At 37.9% G+C, this 12003-nt stretch overlaps 1 protein-coding gene across 1 annotated transcript; it reads right to left on the bottom strand.

Moving 5' to 3' along the window:
* Positions 1-7340: 7340 nt before the first annotated feature.
* Positions 7341-11623, bottom strand: LOC101302088 (poly(A) polymerase-like). Its single transcript, XM_004302803.1, has 10 exons — positions 11458-11623; positions 11295-11372; positions 10193-10300; positions 10046-10108; positions 9792-9953; positions 8951-9064; positions 8795-8857; positions 8370-8699; positions 8109-8273; positions 7341-7965 (listed from the first exon to the last, which is right to left on the bottom strand). Exons 1-10 carry the CDS (start codon positions 11590-11592, stop codon positions 7378-7380), a joined length of 1806 nt encoding a protein of 601 aa, XP_004302851.1. The 5' UTR covers positions 11593-11623; the 3' UTR covers positions 7341-7377.
* Positions 11624-12003: the final 380 nt, after the last annotated feature.

The following is a 12003-nucleotide window of genomic DNA, read 5'->3' as shown; positions in this document are numbered from 1 at the left end:
ACCTCGTCGCCGGCGACGGCCTCTTGCATCGTCGGTGCACCCTGGTTTGGCCGAACGGGTTTGACAAAACGAGTTCTTGATCTAGAGTTGAAGATCGGCTGGTTTGTTTCTCATGTCTATTATGTGTGGAAGTTGTGGTCGAGTCGGAGGCGGTCGGAGGTGGTAGCCTAGGGTTCTTAAGGACGGATTAGAGAGCAGTGGCGTCCGGAGTCAGGCGGGCTGGGTCAGATCAGTTCGATCGAGCGTTGTTTGTAGGGCTAAAGATGAAGGTTTTCTGTTTTCGGATCTGGTTACTTGTAGGGAGGGGTGTTGATCGGCGGTGGTGGAAATGTCGATTGACGTGGTTGCAGGGCGCCAATCCCTTACTGCCGATCCGGCAACAGCGGTGGTAAAAGATCGGCGATGGCGAGGCAACAGTTTAGGCCGCAATAGATGGGCTAGACCCACTGATCGAACTTCTTAAAGATTGGGCTCATTTTTTTGCTTCTTTATTTTATTTTTTAATTTAGCCTAATCTAGGGCTGTTTGCGGGTCTAGAGCATTTTTCATAGTTATTGGGCTTCGGCTTTAACTAGGGTTTTGATGTTCTGGGGTTGCCCCCCTCTGTGTAGGGTGGTCCCAGTAATGGTCAATAATGATGGGTTGATATCCCTTCCTCGTTGTGTCTTAGTACTTGGCTTTTTTGCTACCAAGATAGGTGTTTGTGTCGACCTCGTCTATGGTTTATGACATAAAAATCAGTTAGGTTGCTTAGGTTTTAGCTCTAAGTTTTCTGAGTCATTTTGACATGGTTCAATTGTTTCGTGCCCAAGAGGGCGGATCATGTTTTATGTTGTACTCTTACTTTCAATTTATCAATGGAGTGACGTCCCTTTTTTAAAAATAAAAAAATAAATAAATTGTGCTCCAGCAGTAAATTGTTATTTGGAGTTAACTAATAAGTTTTGACCAATCATGAATTAACAAGTGGACAAAATGGAAAAAAATAAATAAATAAAGCTTTTGCTTTAACAATTCATGACCCAATTACTAAATTTATCAATCTATCCTAGCAATAGTTAAACTTAACTTTTGTATAAGTATTCTGCTAGAGTTGAGTTTTGCTACAAAAATGCATAAATTTGGCTAAAATTCAAGTTTAGCAACTTTGCTAGAGATGCTCTTAACTTTAGTTTTTTTCTAGATTCAAGACACTATTCCAGATGTATCCTACAAAAGCCCCTGGGCCGGATGGTATGCCACCTCTCTTCTTCCAACATTATTGGGAGATAGTCGGATCAATGGTAGTGGAAGAGGTTCAAGGATTCCTGCATACTGGTAACTTGGTAAGTGTTGTCAATTATACTCACATCAGCTTGATTCCAAAAGTTGACAACCGTACCCAAGTTTTTGATCTTAAACCAATTGCTCTTTGCAATGTGTTATATAAGATTTGCTCCAAGGCGGTGACCAATCGTCTAAAAGTTATTCTTCCTAGCCTGATTTCTCCACCTGGTCGATTGATTACTGATAACACTCTCGTTGCTAACGAGATTTCCCACTTTATTCATACTGGTGGTGGTTTTGAGTCTGTTATGTCTCTGAAGCTTGACATGAGTAAGGCGTGCGATAGGATGGAATGGAAGTTTCTAGAAGCAATTCTGTTGCAGTTGGGATTTACTGAAGCTTGAGTGTGCATCATTATGTAATGTGTGAGTATCGTTAAGTATTCTTTTCTGATCAATGGGCAGATTAAAGGACATCTCACTCCAACTCGGGGTCTTAGGCAAGGTGATCTGCTATCTCCATATCTATTCCTCCTTGGAGCGGAAGTTTTTACTACTCTATTTGATCAGAAAGCATCTCAAGGCTTGTTAAAAGATATTAGTGTTTGTGATTCAGCTCCAGTGATCCATCACCTTTTATTTGTTGATGACAGTCTCTTGTTTGGTTTGGCTAATCTCACACCCCAACTCAGAAATTTTAAAAAAATATGGTTCTTTTCCGAGTAAGGACGTGAATAACCTCAACTTGTCAAGGATAAAAGAACCTTGAACAAGTAAAAGTTATATGAAAACCTTTGAATCAGAGGTAACTTAATGAATGAGTAAACTTTATTTCATAAACATTGTTCTTATAACAAACAGGAAAGAAAACTTATAGACTAAGCCTTATTACACAAATAGAAATTTAAAAACAGCAAGCCATAGTTTACTCCTCCAAGACTTCATCCTTTCTAGGTATTAAATTTTTATCCCTCAAAGAGTAACATCTGCACAAATTCATAAAAGGGTGAGCCAAAAACTCAGTAGAGCAAATCTCATGTGATTTCAATAAACAAATAGTGTATACACATATATATAAGTTAAGTTTTCAAATTTGGTACTCTTGTACTATCATTGGTCACCAGTGTCTTCTTGCCATAATAGAGATCATTTTATCAATTTAAAATTGAGAGGGTTTCTCTCTTTATTTGTATACAAAAGGCTGACATAGCTGGTCCTTTTCAAGTGATAGCCTCAACCCCAAACTTCATTCATTCCTTATATTAAGATCATATAACAATATGATGATAACATAAGATCAGATAATAATATAACGAAAAGCTAAACATAATAACCAAGCATAATAACCATTTTTAATAGCAACATATACAACTCAAAAGCAAGATTATAAGTTTATAAAACAAAGAGATTCCCCATAACTTCCCCTACCCTAAACATGTTTTACCAACTGAAATTTCACTACTAGACACTAGTACTTTGCTTTAGACCTCCATTAGTTTCTTTCTTCTTCTAACTTTTCTCTATGTTTCTGAACTCTTCTTTTTTTTATTTCCTCAAGTGAATACCTCTATTTATACTATGAAAAGTAATCATTATGCTTGCCACATGTAGCTTCCCTAGCCTATCTTAGTTAGATTCTTATCTATCTGACTATTAATTTGTTGTCACCTCTTATTATAAAAACACTTGAAGTTTATCTTCAAGACTTCAAGTGCCAGCAGTTGTTTTTAAACTTGATGCTCAAGTTTAAGCTGTTGAGTGAGCAGCTATTTGCAATCCACAAGTCTTATTGAAGTTTCCAGACTTTCATTTGTGATTGGCTGCATGTAGTCATGTGTTAGACATAAGTTAGCAAGTAGGTGAATCAGGATTTCAAATAAGACAAAGCAGCAATCCAAATTTTTTTTTTTAAGTTCGGGGTTTCACAGCTAATCATGTGGAGTGAGGTCATATAAATCAGTTCTTGTGGATTATGATCGAAAAAGCTTCCAGTCAATTAGTTAACTTCAGTGAGAGTAGTATTGTTTTTAGCAAAGGCACATGGGCTTCTCTACAATCCTCTATTGCAGCAGATTTGGGTGTATGTATTGTTGATAAATATGAGAAATATCTGAGTCTCCCTACATTTGTTGGTAGAAATAAAACGAAGACGTTTGCATTTATTAAAGAGCGGTTGAACAAGAAACTTGAAGGGTGGCAAGGCAAATTTCTTAGTGGAGCTAGTAAGGATATCCTGATCTGAGTGTTAGCTCACGCTTTACCAAAGAGTTTTTGTGCTGCCCTACACCAAAAATGTGCTAAGTTTTGGTGGGGTAGTAAGCAAGAGGATCGGAAGATTCATTGGCTTTCGTGGGAAAAGTTGTGTAGACCTAAAGAGAAAGGAGGCATAGGATTTCAGGATCTTTATGCACATAATATAGCTATGCTTGCAAAACAGGGTTGGCGTATATTACAGTTTCCAGATTCTTTGGTAGCACGATTATTCCGAGCTAGGTACTTCTCTTCGTCATCCTTTTGGACAGCAAGTTCTACTGGTGGTTCTACTTGTTGGAAAGGTATTGCAGAGGCAAGGACAGTGTTGGCCCGTGGTATGAGATGGCAAGTTGGAGATGGTAGTAGGGTTCGCATTTGGGAAGATCCTTGAATTCCAAGGCCCTTCTCTTTCAAACATTTATATCGTGCTAACACACCTCTATTGTTGGTTAGTGAATTGATTACAGATTATTCTTGGAATAGAAACTTGGTGAATACTCTATTTGATGTCAATGATGTTGAACTCATTCTCTTTATCCCGATTAGTTTGAGGGGGATAACGGATCGTCTGGTTTTGCATCATGATGCGAAGGGTGTCTTCACCACCAAATCAACTTATTGGCAAGCTATAGAATGGTTGAATTCACCTTCTTCTACTTCCTCACATGTTGAACGTATTTGGCATCACATTTGACATTCTAATGTTCCAGGTAAAGTTAAAATTCATGCTTGGAAAGCTTGTAGCTCTATCCTCCCAACTGTGAGTCAACTTAGAAGTAAGCATGTCTACATAGATGAACTATGCTATTTGTGCAGTTTGGCTTTAGAGACAGTGGAGCATGCGGTGCGTGATTGTCAATATGTGAGAGAAGCCTTGCATTGTTCTGATTTGGATGAGTGTTTTGCTGTTGAGCCAAATATTTCTTGCATTGATTGGTTGGAGCTGTGCCACTCTAAAATTTCTAAGGAGTTGTTTGAGAAACTTCTTTGGGGCATTTGGTCAGTCTGGAAGGAAAGGAATTGCTGACTTTGGAGGAATCAACAAGTTGGTCAGGTGAGACTTAGTATTGGCATTCAACAATGACTCTTTGTTGCTGCAAATCTTCGGCCTCAAAAGCAACCGAGACTGAGATCCGCTCAATGGTCACCTCCCTCAACTAGATGGGTTAAAGCAAATGTTGATGCAACATATAATTCGGTCTTGCACTGTGGTGGACTCGGAGTTGCCGTCAAAGACTCGTTGGGTTGTCTGGTAGGTGGCTGTTGTGTTAGAGTGGACTTTGTACGTAGTCCTCTCTTGGTTGAGGCTTTAGCAGCTCGGCTGGCATGCCAGTTTGCAATGCAACACCAAATGAGTTCGGTGCTTTTCGAAAGCGACTGTCTCAAAGTGGTGAAGGATGTTCAAAGTGGTGTTTTTGATCTCTCATGTTATGGTACTCTTATAGCAAACACTCAATCCTTGCTTTCTATATGTCTAGGTTCAAGGTTTGTTCATGTTTATCGTGAGGCTAATATTTTGGCTCACAAGTTAGCCAAAGAGGCCTTGTTTTCTTCCTTAGATATACGCTGGTATGAAAATACCCCTACCAATATCAGTAACTTTGTTATTTAACATGTATGATCTCTTATAAATAAAAGCTTCTAGTCTTTCTCTCAAATAAAAACTTTAGTTTTTTTTTTATCAATAAAAAATTTAATTTATAACGAATTAATTACAACGTGTAGCTAGGTTTACATGCTGCTTGGCTTCATACTTTATCATTTATCATATATTAAAGTTAAGGGAGAGTTCCAAATACTCATCCACTGTTTAATTGGTTCAATTACAATCCTTGGAGAAACAAGACTCTAGTTCAAGATGAAATTTTCCAATATTATTAGGAAGAAAAGACTACACGTACTTTTCTCTAAGGCTGGGCATAAAGCCTGTAGTCGGAAAAAAAGACCAGTAAACCAACCCTAACCGATCGGGCCGGTGGATCACTGCACTGCACTAGAAATAGTTCAAAACTTCTCAGAAACATAAAATTTTCCAGGCATGGAAAATGAAACACACTCCAAAACATTAATACAGATAGAGATTAGAGAGATGCATTGATCATATAGCTGCTGCTCTTTGGAAGAACATAATACAAGTTCTTTCTCTCTTCTCTTCTCTCTCTCTAGACTAGATCGCTAACCTAATAGAGAAAGAGGGTCGGGATCCACCTCACTGCAATTGCACCTCACCCATCATCAACAACCTAGATCTTTGTATTTTTTTTTTTCTTCTTTAGATAATTTTGTTATTTATCAGCTTCTGAAACCTTAAATTACCCAATTATAGATCTTGAGCTCGAGCTGAGTTGTTGGTAGGCGGTGAAAGTGCAGTCGGTGTTGGTCGACGGTGAGATCAGATTTGGTGGTGATTGATATGGATATGGCGGTAATTGAAAATTAGAAATAGGTTCATATCTTGTAGATGAAAAAAACTTTGTCAACTAACAGGGACTCCTTTTTGCCTGGCTTGTTGTTCACCGCCCCAACTGAGACGAATCCTTTTACAAATTTGCAGAATGAGTCCAGGCTCGAAAAACCTGCAGAACCGATCGGGCTTTCGCCGGTCTGGGCTTTTGCCGGTCCCAACAATTTTTCGTGCAAAAACTGGCCCGATGTAACAGTCACCGGTCCGGGCCTGGTCCCTCCAAAATTACTGCCTGTCTCGGCCCGCGCCCAGCCCTACTTTTCTCATCACCCCTTCTCGTTATCTCTACTAGCATTTCACTGATGGACAAGGTTTTCCCCTTTTGTTCCCTTGGCTGCTACATTGATCGAGGATCCTTCAATTACTGGAGTAAAGAGGAAAGTTGTACACACTCCCTTGATTACTTATAGTAAGCGAGGTAAGTCACCTACCGTGATTGAAAACTTGTCCATTGCGTTTTAGGGTGAATTATCTTTGAAGAATGTCAATGAAGTGATTGTGATTTCATCATTAAAAAAGAGACGAGTAGGTCGTCCCCCGAGTCGGAAAAATAAACATCGAGAAATGAACTTTCATATCCTATGTTTGATCAGGTGAGTGACTCACCTGTGGAGGTATTGGTTACTGCGTTTTTGTTCGAGGAGACCCCTTCTATGTAAGGTGGTTTCGGCAGACCCCTTTTGCGTAAGGTGGTTCCGGCTTATGGAATAAGTTAGGTTTTCCTAACATGTTACTTGGTTCTTTGAATATTTGCGGTTACATTCTATGGTTTTTATTATCTTGTACGCGTGGCCCGTGAGGGTGGAACATGTTCATGTTGTTCTCCTACATTTTCATGAAATATAAGGCTTGACGTCCCTTGATAAAAAAAAATAATAATAAAAATAAAAAGTAAATACTTTCTTGAAAGAAGGGAAAATATGGAGGAAAATTGCATTAATAAATAACATTCTGGATGATTTTTCCTTACCAAATATCGAAACTGAAAGTTTTCAGAAAATTTCATTTCTCTTAACTTTTCTTTTCCGTGGAAAAGACAAATACTTTCTTTTTCGCGAACCAAACAAGCCCTAATGGATTGATACCCCATATGGCTTCCAAAAAAAAATAATAATAATAATATAAAAAAACACTCTAGTTCATGACATTAAACGGTTAGTTACATTCCTTAAATTTCAAACATGAAGACATGTCAAGCGGATGCCTTAGCCAAAACTGATCATTCCTCTCACGCCCAAGGTTGGTGTCATAATCTTCCTGGTTCAGCTACTTATGCTCTTCTTTTTGAAGTTTTGAGACGTCTTGAGAAGAAAAAATTTAACTAAATTGTCTTCACAAAGTGGAAGTTATGATAAAATATTTGACTAGGATATGCAGCCCCAAAATCTTCTTCTGTCATATAACAATTTTTTCTAAAACACTACTGATGCTAGAAACATCTTTAATAGCACTGGAATCTGAGGCATCCCCAGGCTTTAGTTCTGCAGACAACTTTCTTTTATCTAAATTAACTACCTCCACAGTTAAACATTTATCCAAAATGTCAGGAGATGCACTTCCTTCTTTGTGAGTGACAATGGCTACTGGTTTCTCTGGCAAACCCCCACCAAGATCATTCTCCCTCTTCAGGTCTCTCTCACCGGAACTCGTTCCACTAACTCCATGAGCATGTTGTTGTGCCAAAACTCTAGACTGTCTAGATTGTTTACAAACATGATCACGAAACAGGTAGGGAGGTAATTGCCTTCTACGAACATGTGAAACAAAAATGTACATCCCAGGTTTCCAAAAATTGTACATACCAATGGAATGCCTGAACTCATCAACAGTCCCTCGTATATCGAACTGCCGATCCTGCACCTCTTTACCCTGCTTCCTCTGCAAACCCATAAAGAATGCGCTATGTGCACACTGTTTGATTGTATCAATATACTCTTGAGGATATGGGTGGCACTGTAACATCTCCATAGTATCCCGCTCAATCTGCAAATGTAGACAGACACGTACAGGAGAGATTGTTTTCTTCTCAAATGCATCCTAATAATATATAGTTTTCTTGTTTTTTTTTTTTTTTTCCTTTTCAGAAAAAAGAAATCAAACTACTGAAGAATAGTTGTTGTTACTACCATTAGAGTAAGTTTCCTCAATCGAGAATTCACCCAGCCTTTCCAAGCACGAAGATCATCGACATCAACTGCAACTATGTCAACCTGGAGACAGTTCTTATAGCTTTCAAAGAACAAATATGGTTCAACGAGAGCAGACCAGCTAGCTTTATTTAGTTCTATTTCCTGGTTTTAGCAAATGAAAAAAGAAAAGTGACCATTAGTCGATTACAAAGGTCAATCACATCTATGAAAGGAGGGGAAGACGGAACAAGTACACACCTCACATATCTTGTTCCCATGCTGAAACTGCTCCCTCATGACACGAAGGGTACTTTTAGAGACATTGTAGCTAGAGTTCTTACAATGGTATGCAGGAGTTATAATTGGCATATGATGAGTCTGGTCACCAGGATTTCTGCGTGGGTCCCAAACATTAAAACCATGTTCATCCTCTCCTATAGAACATAATAAGACTGGATTTGGCCATTGCCACTGTGTGTAGATTCTAAAAAATCGAGAAACCAGCAAGCTTGGAACTGCATTCGGATAAAGTTCACAAATACGGGCAACGAGAAGAGCGCAGTTGACACCACTAAGAAATCCAATAGCCTAAATATAAATCAGTTCAACAAATATTAAAGTCAGTCTACAAACTACTAAAATGAAGAGTTCTGGGGTGAGATTGTGATTGAGAAGGTACTCACACTGGAATAAACACCAAGTCTTTTCGCCCAAAATCTCAAGCATTGGAGTGTTGTACAGAAATGCTAGGAACAAATATAGCCATATAGGTCATTTAGCATAGTAAATTAAAGCATAAAATGGAAAAGAAACTAAACATATAACAGGAGTTTGTCAACCTCAACATTTGGAACAAGCTTAAGAATTTTATCAGCATCCCGGCAGCCATTAAGACTTCGAACAGTAGGCTCATCGATGTTGTACAACAGAGATACATCAGAAATGTCCAGGTCCTGTTCATTACCATAAAATATAACTCTCAAATAAATTAAGCAAAATGATGGTCATAGACATACATGAAAAGAAAATCAGAGCACACAGATACATAAGAACATGCAAACCAACAATAGTGATGAACTTGATTACCAAAAAAAATATATATTGATAGACTCAGCAATGCCTTTAACATCTCCTAAAGCAAATTCCAACTTGCTAGGAAGGATAAAGAGAAAACTTGAATGCAGATGCACGTTTTCAGGTGATCAGTGAAAGGGAGACGGGGAACTGCGACAAGAAGAATTCTGGATGGAAATTTAAAGAATATATAAGAGAGATGAAATCAAGACAGAAATTACTGGATAGAAATTCAGAATCCAGACCTAACTATTACTCTTAGAACACAGACGGAACTGGGACGAGGCTAACCTCATCCTCACCCATAACCCCACATGGATGTGCTTCATCATACTTCTGCAGATAGAAAATTTGAACCCTTCCTGTTTTTTTTTTTTTCATTATTTCTTCCCTCTCTTCATTTTTTACTTTAGTCTGCCTTAGCAAACCATGCTCATTTAGAAAAAGGATAACTGAATGCTCGACAGATGAGATCCCAAGCCCAAACCGCAAACATAGTATTGAAGAAGATTGTTATAACATCTATTATGCGCTCAATTATGCAGTTTACTAATTTTTTTTTATCCTTATTATAGTTGCAGTTAAAGGAAAGAGCACAGAACTTACTTCTGGCACAACCAACAGAGAAACACTTGCATAACATAGGTCGATTGATAATCCATCAAACTTAAACTTCATTACAGGAACATGAGCATCTGGAACTGGTTGCAGTTCAGTCACTTCTTCCATTTCAGCCAGAATGTTGTACAATAAAAAGAAGAAGTCTTCCTTGTTGAGATAAGAAAGAGTATTGAGTTAGATACATGGTGAACAATTGCAAGATTTTAACTATAAAAGAAACTGCCTGCATTAGTATTTACCTCACGGTTGACATAAGATGGCCCAATACAAAGTGTGTCCATTCCAGCCCCAGGACCATGTACCTACCAAAAAAACAAATGTATGTCTATGCCGTATGCCTAGATAAAAGAGAAAACCATACAGAAAACAAGAGCAAGCAAACTTACCCCGAGCCTATAGGGACCAAATGTAAAAATAAGAGCATTAGCATCCTCAACCAATTGATCCATGTATCCTCTCAACCGAGTAAGTTGGTTAACCCAATCCTTAACAATCTAGAATAGAAAATAAAAATACAACAAGAAATCAGCAAAGTAGATAAAAGAATTGGATTGTTATTTGTTAATGATGCCGTAATCAAAAGCCCTCTAAATATACCAAGAATCACAAATAAATAAATATAATTCTAGTTCTAAAACAAAAACATAATGTGTATGGCAGACACAGGTTCAAGCCCAGTGCTAAAAAAAATGCACCTAAACAAGCTCTAGGACACGCATCTCATTGACACAAGGTCACAAGCATGACCAAAATGGTTGCAGGTTCCATTCTACCAACATTCAAGTATCAGAAGCTAGCTTTTAGTACTTTTTGAAACGCAATGGTCTTTCCATATTCTATCTAAAAGAGCATACTCAGACTTTGTTCTACATCTGCAACTTTTACTTCTTCTTTTTTGGTATAATGCAACTTTTACTTTTTGACTACATAGACTACATATTATACGTGTTTTGGCTTACAAATTTATTGTTTTGTTACTAGAAGATCAGAGCCTAGGTCATGTTCAATAAGCCAGTTAGTCCCAAAAAAGTAGATCGTATTCTTCCTTTCCAATTGGATAGTCAAATTCCTAGTCCAACAGTTACCAGAAAAACCAGAATTATATTTCTCAAAGACTGTAACTATAAAAACTAACTGCAAAACAATTATTAAAGAAACCAGGATCCTTCTACTGATTGAAATGGAATAATATACAGGAAAGGCCCCTAATCCACAAAGTGCAGTCAAATTCAAAAATATTAACCAATATGTAAGTTCAGCGAAGATAAAAGGCATGCACTATAAACCAAACACTGTTAGCATGCAAACTACAGAGAATTGCATTTACAACTATTGGCTTCTGTATAAAATTGAAATGTAAGCACACGGTAATATTTACTGATTAAAGCTCTTGATCAAGACATCAAGTCTATCCTAAACCAGTCTACTATATATTAGGCACAGTAAAACCTCTAATACTAGAACCAGTCTTAATCATTTGATAATTACCTGCTCAATTCGGTGAAGAACCTCCTCTCTCTTGGCAGCTTCCTCCTTGCTTTCATAAAGCCTAGCTTCAACCAAGAACTTCAAAAACCAATAAACCCAGAAACATAAAGAATAAAATAAAATAAAAAACGACCTTCCCAAAGAACAAATTGCCGGCACAAACCTTCTCCAACTCCAAAGTTCTCTGAATATCAGATTCTGTTGGCCCGGCTATCGAAATTGGCTTTGTCAGTCCGTATTGCTTTCCGACCACCGCTTGGGGAGGCGGTGGTGCAGCACCCGACCTCTCTAAGCTCATCGCTTGCTTACCAACACGAAATGTGAAAGAAAAGTCAAAGAAACAAGGATTGGCAGAAGGGAGATGATTTTCCAAGAATATGGAGGGAAATTCCAAGGAGATTTGTCCTGAAGAGAAGCGCTGTATGGTGTTGATACGTGGCGGCGCATTGGTACTCCAGCTGTATTTAATGTAATTTTTTTTTCTTGTAAAATAATCTTCGGTACGACACATACATGTATAAATGGTCAAGATTAGATGACATAATATTAAAACATGGTGGTCAAACATATAATTGCATCATGTATTTACATGTCATGCATACAAGAATTTCCCACTTGAAAATTGAAAATGCTCTAAATATTTGGTTCTCATGGTGAAAATGAAAGGATCATCTATAAACTTCATGCATAAGTTCCTACCGTTTAATCT

Source organism: Fragaria vesca, linkage group LG6, assembly GCF_000184155.1.
Source record: "Fragaria vesca subsp. vesca linkage group LG6, FraVesHawaii_1.0, whole genome shotgun sequence".
Taxonomy (NCBI): Eukaryota; Viridiplantae; Streptophyta; class Magnoliopsida; order Rosales; family Rosaceae; genus Fragaria; species Fragaria vesca.
Note: the sequence above shows the minus strand (reverse complement) of the source record. Positions and strands in the feature narration are given on the sequence as shown.

What these genes read in the sequence shown, in the direction of transcription:
- LOC101302088 (XM_004302803.1), bottom strand. Translation starts at nt 11,592, where the DNA reads ATGAGCTTAGAGAGGTCGGGTGCTGCACCACCGCCTCCCCAAGCGGTG. An exon ending in AGCTTGTTCCAAATGTTGAG is followed by an intron (nt 8,858 to 8,950) that starts GTTGACAAACTC and finishes ATTTGTTCCTAG; the next exon opens with CATTTCTGTACAACACTCCA. An exon ending in TGAGGAAACTTACTCTAATG is followed by an intron (nt 7,966 to 8,108) that starts GTAGTAACAACA and finishes CTACATTTGCAG; the next exon opens with ATTGAGCGGGATACTATGGA.